At 34.7% G+C, this 26541-nt stretch overlaps 4 protein-coding genes and 1 non-coding gene across 5 annotated transcripts in view; 2 read left to right on the top strand and 3 right to left on the bottom strand.

Annotated features, from left to right (window-relative positions):
* The first annotated feature begins 513 nt into the window (after positions 1-513).
* On the top strand, positions 514-10056 carry LOC102602373 (ras-related protein RABD2a). The gene is made up of 8 exons (NM_001318677.1): positions 514-663; positions 2781-2853; positions 8396-8443; positions 8576-8623; positions 8734-8805; positions 8928-9083; positions 9158-9261; positions 9728-10056. Exons 1-8 carry the CDS (start codon positions 650-652, stop codon positions 9822-9824), a joined length of 612 nt encoding a protein of 203 aa, NP_001305606.1. The 5' UTR covers positions 514-649; the 3' UTR covers positions 9825-10056.
* On the bottom strand, positions 5517-5564 carry MIR8032B (microRNA MIR8032b). Its single transcript, NR_130390.1, has one exon. It is a non-coding gene; the product is annotated as a microRNA MIR8032b (primary transcript).
* Positions 10057-10241: 185 nt separating the features above from the next.
* LOC102602046 (4,5-DOPA dioxygenase extradiol-like) lies at positions 10242-11400 on the bottom strand. Its single transcript, XM_006347910.2, has one exon. The coding sequence runs from the start codon at positions 11297-11299 to the stop codon at positions 10481-10483; it is 819 nt and encodes a 272-aa protein (XP_006347972.1). The 5' UTR covers positions 11300-11400; the 3' UTR covers positions 10242-10480.
* A 715-nt stretch (positions 11401-12115) lies between these two features.
* RGGA (nuclear RNA binding protein) lies at positions 12116-17213 on the bottom strand. Its single transcript, NM_001288465.1, is given in 7 exon segments — positions 12116-12298; positions 12836-12889; positions 12982-13134; positions 14216-14348; positions 14455-14520; positions 14609-14921; positions 17042-17213. Coding segments are annotated over 7 exon segments (1074 nt in total).
* Positions 17214-25023: 7810 nt separating this feature from the next.
* LOC102601379 (glycine--tRNA ligase, chloroplastic/mitochondrial 2) overlaps positions 25024-26541 on the top strand; it is a 40526-nt gene continuing 39008 nt past the window's right edge. The window contains exons 1-2 of the mRNA XM_006347908.2: positions 25024-25341; positions 26137-26187. Coding sequence (XP_006347970.1) covers positions 25111-25341; positions 26137-26187 — 282 coding nt within the window. The 5' untranslated portion in view covers positions 25024-25110. The remainder of the gene's footprint in view (positions 25342-26136; positions 26188-26541) is intronic.

Genomic DNA, 26541 nt, shown 5'->3' with positions numbered 1-26541 from the left:
AATTTTGTTCATATAAAATACACGTTCATATAGAACTTTAAAATTCAAAACTACTCTTCAACACAATTTTAAAATGCAAAAACAATTATTTAACACAACTTCAAAAATTCATTATATTTTTTTTAAAAAATTCAACTAAATTTACGATCAAATAAAAGTAAAAACGAAATTTGAAAGTTGCTTCCAAAATTTGGAACACTTTATCATTTGGTAGGATAAATCCTTGGGTGCCACTGTATTAAATTTATGGTATGATATATATATATATGTATATATAAAAAAAAAAACATTATCTTAAAAGTATTTTTATACGAAAAAAAACTATGAGAATGAGATCGTGGATGGGGCGATGGGGGTTGTGGTGTGGATGGGTGATTAAATATTTGACGGATACCAAAAATCATCTTTAGCAAATTTAAAGGACTAAAATTACTCAAGGATATATTTAATGGACTATTTAAGATATATACTAAACATTAGGGACCATTTATGTCATCTTCCCCATTTACGTGTCTTCGTTGCAATTTCCAGTGGCTCTCTCTCCCCCCCACAGCGCCTTTGTTTTTTGCATCTGAATTCTGCCGCGAAGAATCAATACCCGCCGTTAAATTCCTCATATTCCGGCGAATTTCGTGTGCTTGTAATCGCCATGAATACAGAATAGTAAGTTCTGTTGTCACATTACTTATTATTTTGCAATATTTCCACATTGCACTATCCCAATGAATACAGAATAGTAAGACTTGAACTATCCCTTCAGATTAGTGTCTGTCATTCAATTTCCTTATCTAACTCTTTTTCATTCAATATATATTCGTTTAATTGTGGATTTATCGAAATATCCTTGTTTTATAGCATTTGTTGATTTCACTTGTAAACCCTAAGTCATTATTCTGCAATCGAATGTCGTTTGAAAAAATTGATTACTTTTTATACGTTAAAACTTGATAAAAATACCCTGGATCGACTTTCTGTTTTATGTGCTACGTTTTCCCTCCTAATTATAGCAGGGAGGAGGGTGAAAATGCTCAACCATGGCTGTTTTATTATGTGCATTGTCTTACTAGCTTAAAAGATATTTCCCTTTTATCATTTTTCACCTTTTTCTATTTCAATTTCAATCGGTCCCAAAGCCAAAATATAGTCATATAAATTGATCATAGAATCAAAAGGTGGAAAGGAGGGAGTATCAGTTTTCTCATGAACTTCATTCCAGAATACATCTTGAAAATCTTCTATTTTCAAGTTGTTATCTGTTGCTCTATTTAAATATATCAGATTCACTGTGAATTAGCTATCAAATTTTGTCAGATAGAGTTTCTATACGCTGTGTTGCTTAAGACTAGCTTGAAGCACGCTTGAACCTCAACAATATGTGTTGTGCAGGTTCGGTGCTTTGTATCACTTTAAGGCACTAAAGCTTGCATCTTAGTGTTCATGAAGTCTATCTTAAAGAGGACAACACTAATCAATAAATATAGTTCCCAAAGCGATATATTAATTTCTAATTGCATTTTAGTACATATGAATAAGATTTTGTTTTATCTTTTTTATGAGTTATGAATGAAATTAGAAATTTAGTAGATGAAAAAACTAGTCACCAATTAAATTAGAAACTTAAAATTGTATTCTTTTAATATTTGAACGTGATAAATAAAGGAGTTTACTTCATGGATTTCACTCAGTTGCAGTTTTTGTAAGTTAATCCATATAATTGTTGTGTGTGTTGCGATTAACATTTACAACAAATTTTTCTTGCATTACATATACTTTTTCATATGAACCTTTCTTCAATAAAAGTACTCACTTCAGTTGTGTTTTGCTTTTAAGTCCCTGTAGGCATTTGGTGCCTTTCTATTCTTTTTGTGTTTGCCAACGTTGCTTTCATGATTACCTCTAGATCAGTTGAAACTCTTGGTGTGATATTTTTTTTACATAAGGTCCAACTAGTAAAGTCTAAGTCAATTTTTGAGCAATTCCCTAAACTGGTTTAAGTGGGAATCAGGTCGATCAATGTTGGTCTTCCTTTGTTGTAGAGTTGTTCTAGATTAGTAGGATTATCAATTATGTGTCTCCTGCTGTAGCATTAAATCATATCAAGTTCAACCTAGAGAACAATATCCAAACGTAATCTAGATTGGAATTTGTAGGCTATGTCTGATTATTTTATTTTTAAAAAAAAAGGCTATGTCTGATTATAACTGATAGCATATGGTAGGACAGTTATCCTATCATGTCTGTCTCTTTAACCTTTCAAAAAGGGTACAGTCCTTAGAAAATCTCCTCCCCAGATTCTATCATAAGGATCAATATAACCATACTATAACACCGCATCTTGTAAGCATGTAAGAGTGTATGGTGATTCTATAATGTAAAGACTACTTTGTCTTGGTTTATTGATAAATCTGTGCAATAACATTTACTAAAAAGCAAAGTAAATTTGAACATCTAGTGAATGAGCCGTAATGTAGAACTTTGGTAGTTTCATATAATTTTAGTCAAATCAAGTAGTAGGAGGATCAAATTAAATACCAAAGTGGCCAGCAGATGTTGCTAAATTATGCATATATAGAAAGACAACAAACTTTTCTACAGTTTTGTTACTATAATAATTGAATTTTCTTAATTGGTACATTTGCTGCTCTTCATCTTAATGTTAGTGCTTGTTTCTATTAGTGATTTAGCTGTGTCATCTAGGATAGTGTATAAGTATGCATCTTTCAACAGCTGCAAGCTATTGAGTTTGTATTATGATTACATTTGTTGTGATTTCTGTGCAGTGACTACCTGTTCAAACTTTTGCTTATTGGTGACTCTGGTGTTGGGAAGTCATGTCTCCTTTTGAGGTTTGCTGTAAGTTTTCCTATCTTGGATTTGTCTGTACTGATTTTTTTCTCTGGTGCTGCTATTACCTTTCCTTTGTGTAACAGACTTACTGAACTCTTGATTGACTAAACAAATGGAGGATTTTTGTGGAGCATCATGACCATATGCACTAGCCACTGGATTCTCCATGTCTTCATTTTTCTGTTCCATTCCCCCCTTGGAGTGAATCAGTTATCTGAGCACATACTGACTGCTTCCCTAACATTTCATTTTTATTCTAAATTTGGGGAAAATTTTCATTCATATGTCTTTAATTGAGTAGTGATCTTTATGGGTGGTTCTGCAATGTGCTTTTATTCTAGCATTCAATTTCAAATCAACCTCGAAGAACCTAATCCACCTTCGATTCCCCTGTTCTGCAAAACCATAGCTGTCCATAGGTACTTCGCCAAATTTTCAGACAGCAAAAACAACGGCCAATATGAATAAGAAATTGATATTTCTGTAAAGATTAATTGCAAATTTATTGTGAGTTCCATTTACCTTCTGTGGTATGTATTGAAAAAAGGAAAGGAAAGAAACTGATTTGATTGAAGATTTGAAGGAAACAGAAAATCAGTTTCAATTCAGTTCAAGCACACAGTGCTATAATGTGCAGTAATTGACAGTAGCCTACTTGAAATTTCAATATCCAATCCAAGTTTGTACTTCTGCCCCATAATTTTAGTCACATTTTCATTGTTTGAGATCAGCTGGTCGCATCTTTGGTCATTGGACTTTGGTAACTCCACTTCTTGTATTAGAAGCTGCACAAAAAACACTATAAGTTGCAATTTAACCTTTCAAAATGATGACATAATATATCTATAAACTTGGGTCAAAATGACCTCTTTAACTCTTGGGGAAGTGAACAACCCTATTATGAGACAGAGTAAGTACCATATGACATAGTTTTGTTCTTTGCACCACAGTAATGAAGCAAACTAAATAACCTGTCTTGGTTTAAGGAAGGTTCACTTGAGGCGCGCTTAATTCTGAAGCTCCAAGAAGCTTAGGGGAGGCGCTTTGCCTCACTTAGGATGTGCTTTAGTATAGGCAAGGCTCTAAGGCGTGCGCCTCATTATTATAAGTTCTATCTTGAATAGAGCGGTACTAAACAATAATATGATCAACAAAAAGATAATATTAGTAATTGTTAAGGAAATCATTATGAATGATATTGTTATTTCTTTCCTGCAATACATATAAATTATATTTTTTTCTCCGTTGCGCCTTTTTAAATTAAGCCCAAACTTTAATTGCTTAGAGTAATTTTTAACGCTTTTTGCCTTTGACAACTCTACGTTGTTGCGTATTTGCTATAATCTCCATGTCAATTCTTTTTCAGTAAAGGGTCAAAAATGCCATTTACATATTAGAAATGACTCAGAAATGCCCTTCCTTTCGGGTATATATTTTTTATTTTTTCTTTGTTGTGCCTTTTTTCTAAAACTCCAGATAGGCCTAGAGCACTTTTTAATGCTTTTCGCCTTTGAAAACACTGTTTTGTTGCTTATTTGCTATAATCTCCATGTCAATTCTTTTTTGGGAAAAGGTTAAAAAATGCCCATAACGTTTTAGAAATGACTGAAAAATGCCCTCCCTCCACCAATTGGATAAAAATGTTCTCCTTCCACCTATTGGATTAAATTTGTCTTTCTATCTACATAATTGGATCAAATGCGCTCTTTCCACCTGTTCTATCAAATTTGTTTTTTTTTATATGGTTCCATTTTAGCTCATCTCATAACATTACCAATGTTATACAAAATAAAAATAAAAATATTTATTTTTGAGCTATGAAGTTCATCATCCTCACACTTTTTTGTACCTTTTAGAAGGGCGGGGGAGGGGTTGTTGCTTTTTTATGCTTTTTCGGACCTACCTTCTTAGAGCCATAAAAATGCTGCATGACAGTTCCTGTCACGATCCGATTTCTCGAGTCATGACGGCACCTACTATACCCTACCAGTAGGTTAGCCAACCCGCAACCCAGAACATCAAGCAATGAGCGTAAGGGCAGAAACTAGCAAAAACAATAATCTAAACAAGGGCAACAAGGCGGAAACAAACCAAAATAAGAATGCCAAAAACAAAAGCTCGAAAAAGGGTACAACAGTCAGGTTAATCACGAAATTACTTCGAACTACGCGCACCCGACAACTTCCGAACACTCTACAGCGAAGCCACCATAAATACGAAGCTCCCACACTTCAAATCGCCTAATCCGGTTGAGAGATGACAAATGTATGAGGATTTTAAGTTTGGAAAAGGGTTGCTGATATTTCTGCATCAACTTTCCAAAAACTTTAAAATTCCGACAGGGTGCTCCGATCTCGTTCGGAACCTCGTGCACGCAAACGAGATATGCAACCATACCAAATTCAATATTTTGGACTCAATGGCGTAGTCGAAATTTTCATACGAGGTCATCTTGACAAAAAGTGGGTCCCACACCCAACCGCCATTTTAGGTCAAAAACCACAAAAGGGCTCGGAAAAAAATCAGAAACCTCGGGACACAAAAGAAGAGTCAATCTAGACCAAACTCGACATTCCGGAGCTAACCGCGCTGACGGAATTCTCATCCGAGTGCGTTTACTCAGAATGTTGACTAAAGTCAAACTTAAGCTTAAACTTAAAGTTAAAATGCCTAATCGCACCGACTCACACTGAAAACCTCGGGAGTCATGCCGACCATGCTACTAGCCTAAAATGACCCTTCCGGAGCTGATGGAATCGTCAAAATTGGATTCCGATGTCATCTTCTTGAACTTTTGATCGAAAATGATCGTTCAAGGTTCATAAGCTCCAAAAACATTAAAACTCGCACAATAACCAAACGAACGACCAGGTGACCGAACTGTCAGTCCCAATAAGTCATAAATGACTTGGATCGCTATAGGAACGCTCTAAACGACACACAGAAGGCAAAACACAGAAATGACCATGAGGGTCATTACAATATCCACTACTAAAAAGGACTTTCGTCCGCGAAAGTAAGGGTCAAGAAGGTGCTGAAGGCTCAAACAAGCCGGGAAACTGCTCTCGCATCTCCTGCTCGGTCTCCCAGGTAACCTCCTCGACTGGACGATGCCTCTAATGAACCTTAACAACAAGAATGGCTTTCGAGCGCAATCTCCTCACATCTCTGGCTAGAATGGCAAATGGCTCCTCTACAAATCGTCTGTAGTAGCCTGCTAGTCCGACGAAGCTCCGAATCTCAGTAACTGAGGTGGGCCTAGCCCAATCACGAATAGCCTCAATTTTCACCGGATCTACCATAATGCCCTCCTTGGATACAACGTTAGTACGGTTGTTTAGACATCAAAATCACAACAAACGGAGACGGGTCAATTTTGGAGTCAAAACGGGAATCGTTGAACCCACACCAAACTGTTCGAATTTGACTCTGTCAAGAGACACAAAACAGTACCCCGAACTTGTGTTCCAAAATGGAACACAATTCGAGGCTCAAAACGCAACAAAAACCAACAAGCAAGAAAACCACACTTTAATCAACTTAAAAGAAAACATGCAGCAGTCTAAACTCGAAATTTCAAGGACTGCCTTCTGTGTGTCATTTAGAGCGTTCCTGTAGCGACCCCAAGTCATTTTTTATGACTTGCTGAGACTGACAGTTCGGTCACCTGATCGTTCGTTTGGTTATTGTGCGAGTTTTAGTGTTTTTGGAGCTTATGAACCTTGAACGATCATTTTCGATCAAAAGTTCAAGAAGATGACATCGGAATCCAATTCTGACGATTTCATCAGCTCCGGAAGGGTCATGTTAGGCTAGTAGCATGGTCGGCATGACTCATGAGGTTTTTAGTATGAGTCGGTGCGATTAGTCGTTTTAACTTTAAGTTTGACTTTAGTCAACATTCTGAGTAAACTCACTCGGATGAGAATTTCGTCAGCGCGGTTAGCTCCGGAATGTCGAGTTTGGTCTTGATTGATCCTTCTTTTGTGTCCCGAGGTTTCTTATTTTTTTCTGACCCCTTTTGTGGTTTTTGACTTAAAATGGCGATTGGGTGTGGGACCACTTTTTGTCAAGATAACCTCATATGGAAATTTCGACGGGGTGCTCCGATCTCGTTCGGAATATTTAATTTGGTATGGTTGCATATCTCGTTTGCGTGCACGGGGTTCCGAACGAGATCGGAGCACCCCGTCGGAGTTTTAAGTTTTTGGAAAGTTAATGCAGAAAAATCTGCTATAAAATGCAGAAATATCAGCAACCCTTTTCCAAACTTAAAATCCTCATACCTCTCTCATCTCTGAACTGAATTAGGCGATTCGAAGTGCGGGACCTTCGTATTTTCGGTGGCTTCGCTGTATAGTGTTCGGAAGTTGTCGGGTGCGCGTAGTTCAAGGTAATTTCGCGATTAACCTGACTGTTGTACCCTTTTTCGAGCTATTGTTTTTGGCATTCTTATTTTGGTTTGTTTCCGCCTTGTTTAGATTATTGGTTTTGCTAGTTTCTGCCCTTGCGCTCATTGTTCTGGGTTGCGGGTTGGCTTACCTACTGGTAGGGTATAGTAGGTGCCGTCATGACTCGAGAAATCAGGTCGTGACAGTTCCCTTTCTGGGACACCATCTTTTCTGCCTGTTTTTTTCCTGTGATTGGTCCATCTACTATGTTGTTCACTGCATGGACACCAGTCACCCCTGACATGGATAGAGGGTGGTCTAAATCATTTTATTCTTTTGCTTCACAAGCCAATGGCCATCTGGCATGAGGTTGTCATTAGAATTATTGTTCTGAAATATCCTTCTATTTTTTTGGGGTGTGGCATAAATGGATTCTCGTTAACTAAAGATGGGTCATTCTTCTAATAATGTCAGGACATTGTTTGTTATTTGCTAGCCCTTGTCATGGTCTGTTGTTACAAGTGAAGACTGAGGACAGTCCTAAACTTTCCAACTACCAGAGTCTACTTGAGTACCCTGGTGGAGTTGTTTTCTTGCTTTATAGTGAAGTTGGAACTATCACTATCTCGTAGAAATAACTTTGCCCACGATATTTGCTACTCCTTCCTATAATTCAGAGGCATAGCCACTATACTGGCTGTCATTAGAAAAAATGTTCTATTTTCTTCTTCTTTTTCCTTTTTTGGTGTGGATGTAGATTCTTGTTGACTAAAGAAAGATGGGCATTCTTCTAGTAATGTCAGGACATTGTTTCTTATTTGCTAGCTCCTTGTCACAGTCTGTTGTTATAAGTGAAGACTGAGGATAGTCCTGAACTTTCGAACTATACTAGAGTTTACTTGAGTACTCTAGTGGAGTTGTTTTCTTGCTTTATAATGAAGTTGAAACTATCAGTATCTTATAGAAAACTACTTTGCACATGATATTTGCTCCTCCTTTCTATAGAGGCATAGCCATTCTATGAAGTTCCACGTTCACCCTGTAAACATTTGATTAGATTCTTACCCTGCTGAAAACTGTATCAGAATATAGTTCAATGTTGTTTACATTTTTCTTCTGTAATTGTTGGCTGCTTATTTTCTCTTTTTTTCCATCAGGATGACACATATCAGGAGAGCTACATAAGCACAATTGGAGTTGATTTTGTAAGATACTTTAATTGTTTATGTGCTACTCAGTTTTACATATGGTTGGAATTCTGTGGTCTTTTTCAGCCAGAGCATTTTTACTTTTATGTGATAACTGATTTTACCAAATATCCAAATGTTTTCGTGTAGAAAATCAGGACAGTGGAGCAAGATGGAAAGACCATTAAGCTTCAGATTGTAAGACTTCTCCTGCACTTCTGCTTCAGGTCTTTCTTTTTACAGACATTTGTTGCGCTGAACTTTTAATGAAATCAAGAATTGGTGTTTTCTATTTTGACTCTGTTTAGTGGGATACCGCTGGACAAGAGCGTTTTAGGACTATCACTAGCAGCTACTATCGTGGAGCCCATGGCATAATAGTGAGTAGTGACCTTACTTTTCTTAACACAATATAAATAATAATTAGTTGCCTGTAGAGTTAAATGTCAACTGCTTTCTTTACCTGTTACATTCTACATTCTTTTTATGGCCTCTATGGTAGGTTGTTTATGATGTGACGGATCAGGAGAGCTTCAATAATGTGAAGCAGTGGCTGAGTGAAATTGACCGTTATGCTACCCCAAATGTTAACAAAATTCTTGTTGGGAACAAGTCTGACCTTGTTGCTAGTAGAGTTGTGTCGTATGAAACGGCTAAGGTGAATCATCTTCTTGGAGATATTAAATGATCCTTCTTTAAATGGAAAACAAACTTATACTAATTTATTTTTAGGCCTTTGCTGATGAAATTGGTATTCCATTCTTGGAGACCAGTGCGAAAGATGCTAGTAATGTAGAAGAGTCTTTCATGGCTATGACTGCTGCTATCAAGAAAAGGTAAATGCATTCCTTGTATTTAAATAGTGCTAATCAATGATGTCTTTTATAGTCTTTCCAAGTTGTGGTGTGATCTTTTGATAAAATCCAACTACTACTGTTTTCTGTGAGACGATTACTTTTATCACTTCCTTCTCTGACATTATGTTTGGTCCTGAAAATTGAGAGATATTTTAGGTAGTAAATATGGTTATCTTCCCATTTAGGATCTTATTTGACGTTTTAAATGGATTTAAACATGATATGCAAACACTATAAGCATTTACATAAACCAAAAGGTCCAAATGAAAGATGTAGCAACTTGTTTGGTTTTGGCCCCATCCCTTGTACGATTGCATGGTTTAATCAACTTCACTTGATGCTATAAAATGTTCTCCAAATAATCTTTTCATTTACATTTATTAGATGATATCTATTGCTTCTCTCAATTCCCATTATTTCCTTCTCTTTGGCTTCCTGATTGCAGTATGGCAAACCAACCGGCCCCAAATGCTGCCCAGCCTCCAAATGTAAATATTCGTGGACAGCCCGTTGCTCAGAATAGTGGCTGCTGCTCGTCTTGAGAGAACGTCCGCTATTTGCTTGCTGGCTCACCTCTCATCCATGACATGTCTACTGTAATCTCACTAATCAACAACAATGTTTACCCTTGTAGCCTTGTCATGCAAAATCCTTACTGCTAGATATATCTTTTTATTGAAGTGGACCAATTGTGAACGTAATGATCTTAGCATTATTTGTTGCACTTTGACATTTAGGCCTGCTTTTGCTTAAAAATAAATTTCTCATAGTTCAACTGAAAGCTATACTGGTGAACATGAACGTCTTGCCGTTAACATCCTTTTTTTTATTTTTGCTATATCGGATGTCCCAATCAGCATTCAATCACTGTAAGAATTGTGCTAAGCTCCGAGTCCTGCTTAATGAACATGGTCCCTTGATTATTTATTTTAAATGTTTTTTTTTGGCAACATTTGCTCTTCTCAACGTTGCCTAAATTAAAACGGCAATAAATAACATTACAACAAACAACATATCTAGTGAAATTTTAGTAAGTGGGATCTAAGGAGGGTATAGTGTATGCAGACCTTACCACTATCTCATGAAGACAGAGAACAGAGATACTGTTTTCAAAAGACCCTCAATAGAAATATACATTGAAGCCATTAAATGCTTTTGGACAGATAAAGTAAAGTAAACATTCTTCTGTCGGCAAAGGCTACTTAGGCTGTGACTTAAACTTGTAGGAGGCGTAAGAAAGAGCATGGCTGCTCCAGCTATGATGAATAAGTTCAGCTTTGGCATTTTCACCTGCTGCACCCATTGCTACATGTAATGGATACAGGTGGTCAGGCCATGGGTGTGCAATTTTGGCACAAGGTGCTTTTGTCATATAGTTGTTGACATCTTCATACCTTCCATTAACAAGGGATTCCTTAAGCCAATTGTCAAAATCCATAGCCCAAGAAGCGACGCCAGCCGTATCGCGCAAAGCCCTCAAGTTGTGAGTTGCAGATCCAGAACCAACTATGAGGACACCCTCTTCCTTGAGAGGGGCTAATGCTTTCCCAATGTTAAAATGATGAGTTCCATCCTTCTTTGTCTGGACAGAAAGCTGGCAGACTGGGATGTCAGACTCTGGATACATGAGCATAAGAGGCACCCATGCACCATGATCTAGGCCTCGGTTATTGTCTTCGTGCACTCGATTGAAACCAGATGACTTGAGCAGTTCCTTCACTCTTTTGGCTAATTTTGGAGCTCCTGGTGCTTGATATTTCAGCTGGTACATCTGTTCTGGGAAGCCGTAGAAGTCGTAAATAGTGTCATTGAGGCCATTGATGCAATTCACAGTAGGCTCTGAAGTCTCCCAATGACCAGAGATCACCAAAATTGAATTGGGTTTCTGGGTGAAGACTTTCTGTTTGAAGCATTTCAAGAAATGTCTGGCAGGTAAGGAATCATCTATTGAAAGCATTGGGGAACCATGTGATATGAAGAAGGTTTCTTTCACAGGGACAGCAATTTGGCTCCCCATTTCCGTCAAGATCCAAACGCAAATACATTTACTAGATTGATTCTGCTATTTATTCACACTGCTCTCACCTACCACCATCAAGAGGCTCACCTACCACAATCCTTAAACCCTCTTATCTCTTTTCATTTTAAGTTAACTCTATTACTACTTTAATAACGATACCACATGACCCATGTGATAAATCATAGGAGCTGCTTGTAGTTGCGTCAACTTTCAGTTTTAGCTTCCCCATTGTCACCCCCTGTGCTATCCTAGGGAGTGGGGTGTTGGGGGTGGGGGAGTAGTAAACTTGTAATTAGATAATTTTGCTTATTACGCGTGACGAGAGAACGGTGTTCATGCTCTTGGTCTTCAATTCGATGTTGAGCTATTGTATACAGAAATGATGAAAGACTTGCAGAGAAGATCCTTGAAAGATGAGAACAGCGGACCTTACGAAGGTAAACTTGGTCCGCCAACAGCTGCTCGATAGTCATGGCTATTCAAATTTTAGACCTCCCAACACAAATAGTAAGTATCAAAAGTAAAGGTATTTATCCCTAATCAGAAGTTCAGAAGACCGACCACCCTACCATCTGAGTAGATGAGAATTATCATTAAATAATGCACAGAAAATATTACTAGAATAAAACAGCACAAGGAAAAGATCATGCGTAAGTTAATGTGCTTCATATAACCCAGTAGGATTCAGATAAAATAAAATAAAAAAGCTACAGAAAGGATCACATAAACGGAAGAAATTTACATTGAAACTTCCACTCCATTATTATAGTCAGATTTGCCTCTTGGACGTGGTAGAAAAGCACTACAAAAGCATCACTTGCCACCCAATGTAGGGAAGTGACCTGGATCTTCAATGGGAGGAGCAGCTTCCACATTGCTCATTGTGTTGGCTCCACTGTAACCTCTAGAACCGCGGCCACGCCCTCGACCTCGACCACCAGGTGCATAATACCTCTCGCCCTCAGCAGGCTTCAAAAACTCATTAATGCTGACAGCCTAAAGCCAGAGAAAAAAAAGAGAGGATATTACGTGTAAGATGATTACAATTTTCACTCTCATTTATGTCGATTGATTGACACCTCATCTCAATCAACTTCAGCCTGTGCATGCACATGTATAAGAGTGTGTAATGGATTTCTTTTTGTAAAAATTGTTGCATGGCACTATAACAGCTATATGTTGGCAAGCAAAAGGATTACCAGAAAATCTGAAAGAAACAGAGGAAACAAAGGCCCAACTGTAGAAGAATACAACATAAATGTACCCTCTACAACAACATTGTAACATGATACAATTTTCATTGACACGCATGCAACAACATCCAGAAAAGAGTGTCTGCTGTGGTGTATAGCAAGAATAACAATTATAACAGGATGGATGCATTGTACATAAAATTTGGCAAAGCACTATTGAGAGCAACAACAACATACTCAGTGTAGTCCCACAAGGATTGGTAAAGCACTATTGAGAGCAGCATAAGAAAAGCATGTGCTATATAAATGAGCGTCAGGGATGCAGATGCCGAAGAATTACCTTCTTTGCCTTCTCTTCCTTCTCAGCAGACTCTTTTCTCTTATCCTTGGATCCCTAAAAATTAAGGCATAGAAGTATATCAAGAAATGTTTTAAAGATAACTGGCATCAAACATAAGCAGAGGACAGAATGTCTCAAGATTTCACCAATTTGACAAAGATTTCATCACTGGGTTTCTTTGAAATCTGTTGCATGGATTCAAATACTTTGGTGTCGACCTTCCTTTCCTCAGTCTTAAGCGCCTGCAAAGCCTTCCGTTTTTCTTCTAGCAACTTCTCATACTCTTCAAGGGTCATCTCCTATTCATTCAAGGAACATGAATTACATTAAACATAAAACAATGTACAAATTTACCTGCATTCTCTAACGATAAATCATCTGCTGTGAAGCACTAACTCTCTTGCAGTGAACTGGTAAAAACTATTAACCATCACCTGCAACTCCACCATGTCTTTTTTTTTTTTGAGCATTAACACTTCCTAGTTTGAGACCCTGCAACTCCACCATGTCTTAAGTACTAGTTCTACCATAACCAGCACTACACTTGGAAAGTTTCTACTACTGATAAACTTCTGCTTCTACCTTTATGGCCAGTGTTGTCAAAAGTAAAATACGTAAAAAGGCACTCAAGTCTATTAAAGATTTAAGCACTAAGTGCATTTCTAACTAACTGCAGTTGTGTAAGTGTCTTAATCAAATTTATTAGTTAAAGTATCTTTTTAGTAAATTGTTATCCTATTCCTAACAACAACGATATCCATCCATAATGTTTCTTTAATTAGTCGATTGCTGTGCAAGCTACATTTATTGTGTAGTGCACGCCTCTTTGACAGAGCCCATGGTCGGACACTTGTGCCTTGAATACTTGGTGCTTGCAAAGAAGCTGCTGCCAAGAAAAGCAAGCTCTGCCTGTGTCACACACTTAAGTCATAACTTCATAGCTCAAGTGCACTTTCAACAAAATTATTCACAATATTTAAAACATGTCCTTTAATGGCTTTAAACATGACCTCACCAAATGTACTAAGCAAACAAGTTCCAATTATGAAACATTCTTCTGTTAACCTAAACACCAAATACGGAACCCAAAATCCAGCCCCTTCTCAAGCAACCCAAAGAACAATGTCCAGAAGTTCCAATGTGCATCCGATATTTACTTCCAGTTGATGAGCAATTACCAGGTTATAAAAGCAAAAAGTAAATTATAGACTTGCTACTTCCATGGGCCTTCAAAAAGGAAGGTGTTAAATTATGATTGCCCAGGCACTCTTGAGCATCCGTTTCTAGAGAAGAGCACAACATATCTCATACAAAGGCGGCAACACAAGGATCGACAAAGTCCAATCAATACTGTGTTGTGTATGATTAAGAAGACTTCACCTTATCTTCAGGCTCCTTGTCCTCAGCTTCAGCAGCTGGATTTTCCTTCTTGTCGTCTCCTGCTTCTTCTTCGGTGGAGGGTTTCTCCACATTCAGATTTTTCTCACCTTCATCAGCAACTTCACCAGTCATCCTGTAATAGACAATACAACAAAATTCAACACCAAATTCAATAGATAGAATTTGCCATTTATTTTCAAACTAGTTAGTTTAGGGCCATGTAAGAAAGTAAAACTCACTGAGTAACTTCATCTGCTTCAGTTCCCCAATTTCCTCGGCCAGCACCTTCACGCTTTATCTCATTTCTGCTCATACAGTGAAAGATAAGTACGACAGCTTTACAAACATGGTAATAGAAAGGCGAGGTAACACAGACAAGAAAGATGTATCTACCCGCGGCCAGTACCACTACGGCGTTCAAATGTCCTACGAGGCCGGTCCCCCTCGGGCATTTCTTCATTACCAAAACCACCTGGTCTACCACCACGGAAAGCATGGGGTCCACCATAACCACCACGTCTTTCGGAGGGTCTTCCTCCTTCCATGTATTCAGGTGCAGCTATACCACCTGAAAATTCTCTGTTGCGAGAAAAGTTCTCATTGTTGGATGCTTCCCTATTGAACCCACCTCCACCACGACCACGGCTGTAGCCACGTCCACCACCTCTACCTCCACCACGTCCAAATTCTGTTTTTGCCTCCCTGACTACACAGTTGAAACAGAGACGCCATAAGTGCAAATTGTGAATACTTGCAAAAGAAAAGGGGGAAAAGAACCATAAGTGCAATGACTATAAACAGAAGCCTATAGGCAGATTGAGCAACAGAAAACAAAAATTAATCCATCCAGATCATTATTCAAGTGGGACCACTCAATTCCAGACAATTTGCTAGCACTCTTGAACATGACAAGCAACAAGCATGAGAAAATAAAAATAGAATAACAGAGAACTGGTTACAATCAGACATCTTGTATGTAATATAAAAAGTATATACATTAACATGTGAAATGTCAAAACCAAAAGGCTTCAATAACAGCAGGAATGGGATTCTTATACATTCTTTTGAAGAGAAATGGGATAAAAGAAAAATTCATCCTTTAACAAATAATAGTCAAATCCAAAAAAAATGCTTCACTCTTAAACTTGGAAACTTTTAAGTCATTATAGTTTCATTTGTTTATCAATAAACTTCGTTCCAATCTCAAACTAGTTCCTTTTTGTTGGGTCAATACTTTAATCCCAAACTAATTGGAGTGGCTTATACGAGTCCTCTATTTATTCCACTCTATAACTCAATTACATGCTGATACTGCTAAGCAATTTAAGACAAATTAGGGATTCTATAGAACTAGAAGTTCCTACTTATCCTTATGCTGACCTAATGTAAGTGTAATAACAGCAACTAAGCATGAATCTTAAATAGTTGGTATCATCTATATGTGTACTTTGCTTCAATTTTAACAAGGTTCTTTTTTTAAGCTGCAGGTACTTCACTACAATTATGTTATACTCTTAGGCCTTAGCTAAGCCACATCAACTATAAGATAATGTATTCATCTAGACAATTCCTCATGTGATTATTATGCCCCGCCTATAGACTGTTACATTTGAAGGTCTACGCAGATCATGATTACTTTCTTTTTGATAAATCAAAGCATTGACAGTACACCAAGTTGGTCTCACATTAATTAGGTGTTGAAGTCGAACATCCAGAAATTCAGGCAAGCTATCTGCGCGATATGGAATATCTGCTTACCTCACTTAAATTGATCCAAACATTAACACCTTTCTCTACTTTTAGCTAATATAGATAATGAAAAACAAAACATGAGATGATAATATCTTACTGATCGTGTTATCATCCAAGGTAGAAAATATATTATCACCATGGTAAAAGCACATATCGACTCCCACCACACAACTTTAGAAAAATAATTTTATATAGTTAAAATTTAACAAGTGACTATCCATGTGATTGTTATCGGATAATGTTATTTGCATCATACATCATTCCAATATAGAGCATAGATCATTTATATTATCACCACTCACCTCCAAGGAAAGAAAGAAGGATAAGACAATGTGTAATATAGATGACTCAAGCAACATTACTTCCATCCTTGTTACCACCAAAAACGACCTAGCTTTTCACCATATAAGATTAGTAGAAACAACTCCAGAGCAACTAGCACTATTGTTTGATGGGTCGTTTCCAAATTCCCTTTAAAACTAACTGTAACTTTTTACAATTATCTATAAAAACTCACATGCCAATACACAAATAGTTTTTACTCAAAAGAGTGTATTTGTGTTAAAAGTTCATTAAATGTCTATAGATAATAAATTTAGAACCCAGTTATTAACAGTTGAAGTTGTCATTCTAAAATACAGAATCCATAAAGTTGATATCCTGACTCTGCCTCTAATAACAAGTACTCCATAGTTAGCAAACATGTCGCAATTGAAAGACGGTTTGCCTTGGTATCACTTTACAGAAAACAACAGCTATGCATCAAAACCCAACTAATATTGGAATATCTATATGAATTCGCTGTACTCTTTCTGCTTTAGTCCGGTTTCATTTGGGTTCATTCCAACAAATAATATCTCTCTTATAAGACAAATTAACAGTTCTTCAAAACTAGAGGCACTCCAAATACAACACTTATTCCTAAACGGTCAAATCCTTTCTTAGTCCCCATCTGTTTCTCGCTGTTCATCTTCACTTCCTTAAATTTACAAATATTCAACCAAAATACAGATACCTAGTAATATGATTGAGTCGTATCCATAAACAAGACATAAATAGCTGACTGAAGCTCACCAGCTTGAGTCGGGGGAGGAGGCTTAGTGGGGAGCTTCGCCGGCTGCTTCTTAGCCGCCGGAGCTGAGGCTCTCTTCGCCGGATCAACTTTTTGCTGGTGAATAGCAATCAGCTTTGATGGATCATCGTTATCATCATCACCAAGCAAATCAAAGGGGTTCAAATCCGCCATTTTCAAGAGCTACAAAAACCCTTTTTACCTTTTTATGTGTCAACACACCGCGACAACCGCTAGTTCATCCGAATATCCATCGTCATAAATCAGTTGTAAAATCAGTACAGGTCAATAGGAACAAAAAAGTAGGGATATTTAGGTGAAACCCTAGCCGCAATGCAGAGGACAGTACACGAGGGAGAGTGTGAGAGAGAAAAAGAGGAGTCAGAACCTAATCTGGAAAATCCTACATGTTCTATGGAGCTCGTGTATCTTTGATTTTTTTTTTATTTTTTATTATTATTATTTTTACTTAATAAATTTCTTTATTAATTTTAAGTTTTTTTAATTACTACAGTACTGTACTATAGTAATTGAAAAACATGTTGATTCAAAATGAGCCCTAAAGTATGTTGTGATGCACTAGTATAGTACTCTTAACTTCAAAAGAGATGCATATGTGATCCCTAAGATATGATGTGGTCTATTAATAGACGATTGCTTCCATATGTATTTTTAATAACACTGATAAAATAATATAATTTAGTGTAATATGACTAATATCAAATAATATGGTGTACTGGATGAGATTACTCGTCTCTTAGTTACAAATAACAAGACGATCATTATTCATAACATGATAATTGTAACACCCCTAAATACTAACCAAGAGTCGCATGTACACCATTGCTTAATTACTACAATATTTTATTCTCATTTTGGAAAGTTGAAATTTTGTGATATTTACAAACTTGATTAACATAATTGTGATCGTAATTTAAGGGATTGTATTGAGGTATTTACGTAATATTCTAATTAGGATTACCTATAACTTGAAAGGGTGGTGAGGTACATATAGGTATATATGTATGCATTTTGGGCAGCACACTTTTTATTTGGGAAGCACATTTGAAGGACAACTGTATAAGTGATAAACATCACCTTTGTGACTATATTTTCACACCTCCTCTAGTGAAATTCGTTTCCCTAAAGTCTAAGAACCTTAGAACTCTATCTAAACAACTTGTTATTCAAAATCACAAGAGAAAAACTTTGTCCTTTTGGCTGGAATTCGAGACACACCATTCCCTTTGGTAAGTGATGAAATTTGTTTTCGAGCTGGGTAGTATTTAGTATTTTAAGCATATCTCGTTCTTTAGAACTTCGTTTACAGTGAATAAATATGATTTGAAAAGATAATTCATATACCTACAACTCTTATGTTTATGTAAAACTCTAATTTAGCTTTTATGGATTCAAAATATGGGACGCAACATAGGACAAGTTCTGTCCAGATTTCGGAATTAGAAATCTTCTATGATCAACTGTTAGTTTTTTGATTATATCTTTTGTACAAAATATATTTTGCAGTGATTCTTGATTATTTTCAACCTTAAGAGATGTACCTACATCTTTCATGAAGGTTATATAGTCCAGTTTTGCCGTTTTCCTTTTCAAATCTAAGTTGCGACATGAGGTATACTAGGCTGGCCAAAATTACTATTTTGGGAGCATAGTCGTATTTGTACAGGTTAAGCTTACTTGTGATGAAAATCTTGTTATACATCAACATTATTGAGCTACTAGGAATTAAAGAAGTTATTTAATTTTATTTTTAAGGTTGTATATACTCGTGAACAAGTTGAGGACCTTGATACGTTGGTTGGTCTACGGTTTGAACTTTTGAAGTTATGTTGGACTGTTTCTAAGCTAAGCACTGAGGTTTGTGTATAAACTTGTACTTGTACTCTTTTTACCTGCTAGTATATCTGAAAGATTATCTTGGTACCTTGGTTACCTCTTGTCACTTTGCATTGTCGTGTTGGTATTATTTAAGACATTAAAAACACTTGTGTAACTCGCCCATTTGTACAGATTGTTTGATCACTTAGCACTCTTGTTGGGACCTTGTCCTTCTTGTGGCTGTGACTTTGTCACTATTGGCATGCCTTTTGATTCTGATCATTTGTCATCTTGACTTTGGATTTTTAGTTCTTCTTAAGTATGAAAGTTGTCCATTTTGAGTGTGAACTAGAAAGCCATTGTTAATATGGTTTTTGGTTCTCTTGATTATTGGGCTTTGACCCTTCTTGATGCAGGGCATCGATCATTCTTGATACCTGCTTATGCTTGGTGTGACGACATGATGTATCTATTGGGCAAGCTTTGTTATTGAATCTCTTGGAAAATGGTGCTATGAGCGTTCTTGACATTTGGATCTTTAAATATCGACCTTGATTTATTTATTATGTTTCAATTTTGTTGCCCATGACTTGAGAAAGGGAGCTTGGTGAATCTGAGGGCTCCAAACCTATAGTTTTTACACCACTAAGTTATATGCTTACCGATAGTTGTTTCTATCGTAGGGAGTGTTCAAGAGGATGCATGAAGTTGGCTATTGGAGATGGAGATTTTGAGAGCCTTAAGGAAGATCACATTTGCATATAGGCATCTATATTTTGTATAAACCTTGGGACTTGTACATGATCTATGTGTTGTACATTTACATGAAAATTTGGAAGGCTAATTTGATCATGTCACAGTGGGTTGTAATATAAGTATAGCTATATGTTTTGTTGTTTTTGGGGTGTGTAAACCCAAATCTTGTAATATACTAAATTTACTATTTGTTATAAATGTTTGTTTGAAGCATGAACCGGCTAATTTTGATACTCGAAAGTTAGTAATATTATTTTATATTATTTTTAAGTGAGAGAATAAAATATGCAGGAAAATCTCGTAATTTATTTGCTTAGATTATTTTGGAAGGGTTCTTCCGCCATAAGATAAAATTCTACGTAGTTTCAATTTGACATCAAATTAATGTGTGAATGGGCAGGCTTCACTTCTTTAACTATTTTTTTTTATGAACCTAATTCCTCTACTAGACAATAATCAATATGCCCTTCGTTAATCTCTTTTAAATGTCGCAAGTATTAAATTAGATTTCTTCTTTAAGTGGTAGTAGTCTTTCGAAAGGGTCGCTACAATAATCATTACCAATGAATTGTTTTTCTTCCTTTAATCCTTTGACATACTTGGTTTAAGAAAATTCATAGCATTCATAATAGTAAATTTGATTCTCTGTCAATAATATGAATGAAGAATAAAATTATGGAGTATACTATCTATACTATATATTTCTAGTAATCTTAATGTTACTACTACCATCCAAGTTAAATGGCTTCCTCCTTCTCTTGGAGTGTATAAATCAAACACTACATAGTTTTTTTGTTGAGAAAACAGCCAAATACCCCCTCAACCTATTACGCAATTCTCAACTACACACCAATACTTTACGGAGATCTTATTACCCCCTTGAAGTATTTTGAACAGAGATATTAACACCCTTAAGTGCTGATGTGGCACAGCAAGTGTGTTCACTTTCCTAGAGGCAAGTGTAAGGCAGATAAATAAGTCAAAATTAAATGATTTGACAACTGTCATTTTTTAATTGAATTCAATACAATTAATAAATAAATTTAGTTAATTACAATCACATACTCTCTCTCTAACCATTACCAACCTCTAAAATTAAACCTCTGCAATTGAATTTTGCCATGGCTTCCATGGACAATTACCTATACAATTATTTTATTTTTTCTATTTTTTTTTCACTTTTAATCCACAATGAACTTTTTCATGACTAACACCTTCAAATCTTTCCTAAAAATACACAACATAACCAAAATCCTTTAATTTCTTTCACCTCAATGGAAAATACTTTCAATCCGATATTGAAAAATGATATTACAACTTCTGCTAGAGAAATCTTTTCGATTATAGTAGCAGCGCAAATTTCTTGTTAGGAATTGAAAGTGGGTAATAAAATTTGAAATTTGTGAGTTTCTTGATTCAAACTGAAAGTGGGTATTAGAATTTGAAATTTGGCAAGGAAAAATTCATCTTCAAATCCATAAAAAAGCAACTAGAGAACCCAGATGCAGAACTACACAATAATGGCAATAAGATACCATAATAAAAGATTCAACATTCATGTTAATTTATTGAATTCAACAATAACAACTAGATTTTGTGCAAATAAATGATCGAAAAGATAGAAGAAAGACGGAGGATGATGGGTGTGATAGAGATGGAGATGGATTCGAGAAGATGAGACATTGGGAGCCATGGAGAAAAAAATAGAATGATTTAGGAAGATGAATAGAATAGTGGAGAAAAAAAGAAAAGCATTAAAATTGATGTATTTTGGTGATGATTTTTTTTTTAAAAAAATTTATTCTGAAAATAGGTGCGTGCATTACACTCAACAACAAAGATTTGGGGTGACGTTTTAAGGGTATCAATATTTGTGTTTAAAATACTCTAGGGGGGTAATAGGACCCTCGTGAAGTATAAGTGTGTAGTTGAGAATCGGGTAATAGGTTGAGGGGGTATTTGGCTGTTTTCTCTTTTTTTGTTCGAACATAAAGAAGATGAAATTGATGGTAGTAAAGTTTGAATCGTGGGTTTTTATAAAAGGAGTTACAATCAAAATCACATCATGGCTAAATTGGAAGCCTTCCTCGCTGGCTTCCGAAAGGGCAACTTTTTTCCTTCAAAAAATAAAAAAACGGTACATCAAATTTTTTTTAACCAAAAGGGCAAAATCGCTCCTGATGGGGTGATTTTCTTCTGACAAAAAATGATGTCGTTAAAAGAAATAAAAATCGCTGCCTTAGCAGCAATTTTCTCAAAAAAAATAATTCTTTTTCTTTTTAAAACGCTGCTACAGCAACAATTTTTTTTAAGGAATTTTTTTTTTTTTTACATAAATCGCTACCCTGGCAGCGATTAGCGTTTTAATAAAAAAAATTGAAGTTTAATCGCTGCCATTCAAGTGAGTTAAAAAGTAAAATAATAATTTCGTATTTTGTAAATTAAAAATTCAAATAAATCTATAAGTACACTGCATTTATATTATAACTATATTATAATGAATAATTGATTTGACCTATAGCAACAATTTAACTTTAAATTTTTTTTGATCAAAATCGCTGCAAATGCAGCAATTTATTTAAAATTTTACTTTTTTTATATATAAAAACCCGCTATAGCAGCGATTTTAAAGAAAAAAAGACTTTTTTTTCTCGAGAAAATCGCTGCTAAGGCAACGATTTTTATTTCTTTTAATAGAACGACGTCAATTTTTGTTAGAAGAAAATCGCTCTGTCAAGAGCGATTTTGCCCTTTTGGCTCTGGACTCTATATAACTTAATTATATTTCAATTATTATGTTTTGTAGGTTAACTTTAAAGAAGTTGAGGAGTCTAGTGGTTCGCCATATATAGTTTTCGTCAAGCAAATAGAGTAATAGATGTTTTGTCTAAAATAATTTTTTCAAACTAATAAAGACCGATCAATCATTTATCCCACTAACTACACCAGATAATGTAATAGATCAGTTGAAGAAATATATCGAGTAAATTTGTATTATGGTTAACATGTAACAAATTAACTTGTTTTGGTAACCTATTCGTTATCACTAATACCAATATCGATAATGTATTCTAATGTTTAACAATATATAAAAATATCTCTTTAACCAAAACTATCAAATAAAAATTCAATCAAGTAAATATTAAACTCATTCATGTTCATTATACATTTAGGGGGCGTTTGGTACAAAGATCAATAGTGCAGGGATTGATAATGCTTGAATTAGTAATGCAGGGATTATTTTTATCAAGTGTTTGGTTCGTTGCTTCCTACCTAATTTTGTGTGAGGTTTAAAACTCTACAAAAAAATTTCTTTTCAATTATATCCTTGAGTTATTATGAGATTTTTTATTTCATGTAATTGGGTCAAGGTAGATAATTGACGAACAATATTATTTTTTATAGCCTTTTAACTAGTTAGGAGAAGGAAAGTTTTATCACCATGTTCACTATTTTCTCACTTAAATTATTTGAGGGTAAATAATTGTTATCTTAATAAATTGAAGTTAATATCTCAAAAGATCACACAACTATAAGAATTTATAGAAAAAAGATATTGAACATTGTTTTACATCAATAAAAACATTCAACTTAGGACTTTTATCATACAAAATCGCTCTTTATCATAAAAAAAAAACAGCAAAATAAATTAAACTATTTTTATACTCAAGATGTTTTTTAAATAGCAAAAATAGCTCTTGAATTCATACATCAACATTAGCATATTAGTCCGATAATAATATTTTATATTAATAATAATTAGATTAAATAACTCATATTTTAGCTACAAATAACTCTATTTAAATAATAAAGTTTGTAAGCTAATCGATTTAAATAAATTTATTAGTACAAATATAAAACATAAAACCAAGAAAATAAACAAAATGAAAGGATTTGAGGGGGTATTTTTGTCTTTACATATATTAATCCCATGGTATTAGATCCATGTATTACTAATACCACCAAATGGAAGGTATTAGTTATACACCCTATAATACCATGGAGGGTGTATAACTAATCCATGGATTAGTTATACATAGACCCAAAATTCCTACCAAACATAGTACTACATAATACCACAAATAATACAAGGACTATTTCTCGTAATACTCCCTACCAAATGACCCCTTAATTCATTTAGTAGGTTAAAAACAAATATATCGTTTGACTAAGATTTTTGGGCTTTCTAATAGATTTTTTTTTCCCATCATAGTTACAAAGGTTAAAAAATAAATATAAATAAAAAGCATTTAATATATGCAAAATTAAGAGAGAAGAATATTACCGCTACGCGAACTGATTAGGTGAGTTTTTTTTATCACAAAAATATTCATGGTTATTGATAGGGGTGTTTACGATTTGGGGAAAATCGATTAAAATTGAAAAATCAAATAAAAATTTCACATTTAAAAAAAATCGATAATAATTGATTTAATTTTGATTTTGTTCAAAAACTTCGAAGAAACAATCGAATCGAACCAATAAATTATTTACTTGTATTTTATAATTATAATTTTATATACATATATAATATTATTTGTATGGATAATTTTTAATGCAAAAAATGCAACTCTAATGAAAAAAGAATTAGGTCTAATGTTTTTTTTAAAAAAATTTTATGCAACAATATTGGTAATTTATGCATTATTCAGAACGTTTATGTTGTATAATACATTTAATTAGCTAACAATATAAGCAAGAAGTTTAACATAATTGAAGTTATGTATAAGAATTATGTATAAGATTCAAAGTGATATGATGATGAGTCATTTCCTTTTGAATGAATTATTTCTCTCATTTTTTTTCTTTTTCTGAATGGATCATTTTTTTATTTTTTGTGTATGGTTAATAACAATAATTGTATCAAATTGAATTTAAATAATTTTAAAAATGATTAAATTAATTTAATTTTAATTTTAACCAATAATCGATCCAAACCGACTCATGAACACCCTAATTACTGGCTCACTATTGTACTTGGTTCGACTGCTATATTTATTTTTATCATGATTATGATACTATTATTAATTCATTTATAGTTAGTAGAATAATGAATTAAAAAATATGAAAAGAAGAAAATAAATAAATAGAGATATTGCGCATAAAAAAGTGTCAAAACACCTTATTTATATTAAAAATCTATAATTTGAAGGTAGTTGTAAAAAAATATGAAATATAGTTCGAACAAGGTAAATTTTTTATAAAAATAAAATTTTAATTTTTTTTGAGGTTGTAATTTAATAAAATATGTTTTTTCATAAAAAAAAAACAATTTATAAAAATTCTATGACCAAAGGAATTTATTACTTGAAGTTAAAGCCGTGTTTTTTTTTTTGGTTTCCGAGTGAATTTTATTATTTTTATCTTCTATATATAAGTCCCGTTCTCCGTAATCCTTTTATCAACAGGCTCGGAAAAACCCCAGCCAGAGAGCAGTAAGAGCTTTGTTGAGGTTTCTCCAAATCTTGAATTAACAATGGCGATTCTTGCACTCCCATTAATTACTTCAATTCTCAAACCCCACAAAACCCACTTCTCCTTTCTCCCTCTACCCATCATTCTTCACAGGCGTTTCTTTTCTAAATCTTCCACTGTCTCTGCACTGTCCACTTCTTCTTCTTCTTCTTCTTCTCATGTGTCTCACAATTCAGAACACCAAAAGAAAGCCTCTGTTCCAACTTTCCAACAAGCCATTCAAAGGCTTCAGGTATTCTTGGGGTTACAGTTTACTTTCTTGAGGAAATAACAAATGATACATTCAATTTTCTTGGACAAATTGCTCTTTATGGATTCAAGATTGTATCTCAACTCACAATTTTTTTATTGGTCCTGTAAAGATTGACCAAGAAACATGTTTTTTTTTTGGAATTAACGATGATAAATAAATAACAGAAGTAAAATCCGGATTTTTGTTACCCGACATATCATTTTCACTCTATCTCTGAGATTTCAAGAAAATAAAAGAATCTATATTCTTGCAACAAATTGCTCTTTATGGTTTCAAGATTGTATCTCAAGTCACAATTTTTTTATTGGTCCTATCAAGATTGACCAAAAAATATGTTTTTTTTTTTGAATTAATGATGATATAGAACAGAAGTAAAAACCTATTCTGGGGTTCTTGTACATTGCATATAGAGATACATATAGGAATATCAAATAAAAGAATCTATGTTCTTATTCTTTGGTATAAGAATAATTTAGTTATACTTTGGTTTCTTATTCTCATCCTTGCTAAAAGAAATAGATGAATGTGGTATGCATGGTTTCTGGTTGCTTTGTCTACCCTATACAATCTTTTTGCAGAAGTTCTGTCTTATTTGCGAGCGTTACACCATGTTTAAATTGATGGATACATATATCTTGGTTTGCTTAGCTTTCTCTTTGGCAAAGATTAACATTGACACTCTTTAATCAGTTTTAACCATCCCACTTGATATAGATATACTTCATATCTATCTTAACATTATCTATGGATTAACCAATCCTTTTAACATGGTAGGAGTATTGGGGTTCTGTAGGATGTGCCGTGATGCAATGCAGCAATACTGAGGTATGCTATCATCCTTTCTAGGGCTCAAAAAGTACAGGACATAGCAGGAAAAAATGAACTTGCTTTTCCGCTGGAATTGGTGCTTTTTATTTTTAATGAGTCTTGATACCTTATCAAAGTTGTAAAGTCATAAGTTGTGATTTTCAAGTTGCAAGAACTAAGTATATTCTCCTCGCATACTTTATTTTTTGATGGGTAATGTGTAACTTCTATTATAATATCGTCATAAAGGAGATGCTGAGCATATTCACCTAGAATGCTTTGGGACATGTTTGTATGTACTGTGTATTGTACTGAATCTGGATTGTATACATGTGATTTGATAAAATATGCTTTGCAGTGTAGCCATAACAT

The sequence above is a fragment of the Solanum tuberosum genome, unplaced genomic scaffold, assembly GCF_000226075.1.
Source record: "Solanum tuberosum cultivar DM 1-3 516 R44 unplaced genomic scaffold, SolTub_3.0 scf00095, whole genome shotgun sequence".
In the NCBI taxonomy this organism is placed as follows: Eukaryota; Viridiplantae; Streptophyta; class Magnoliopsida; order Solanales; family Solanaceae; genus Solanum; species Solanum tuberosum.
This window is presented reverse-complemented; position numbering and strand designations above follow the sequence as displayed.

Excerpts from the sequence above, each read along its gene's own strand:
- LOC102602373 (NM_001318677.1), top strand. Across the intron at positions 8,444-8,575 it reads GCACAATTGGAGTTGATTTT|AAAATCAGGACAGTGGAGCA; the intron begins GTAAGATACTTT and ends GTTTTCGTGTAG. Across the intron at positions 8,806-8,927 it reads GTGGAGCCCATGGCATAATA|GTTGTTTATGATGTGACGGA; the intron begins GTGAGTAGTGAC and ends CCTCTATGGTAG.
- LOC102602046 (XM_006347910.2), bottom strand. The coding sequence starts at position 11,299 with ATGGGGAGCCAAATTGCTGTCCCTGTGAAAGAAACCTTCTTCATATCA.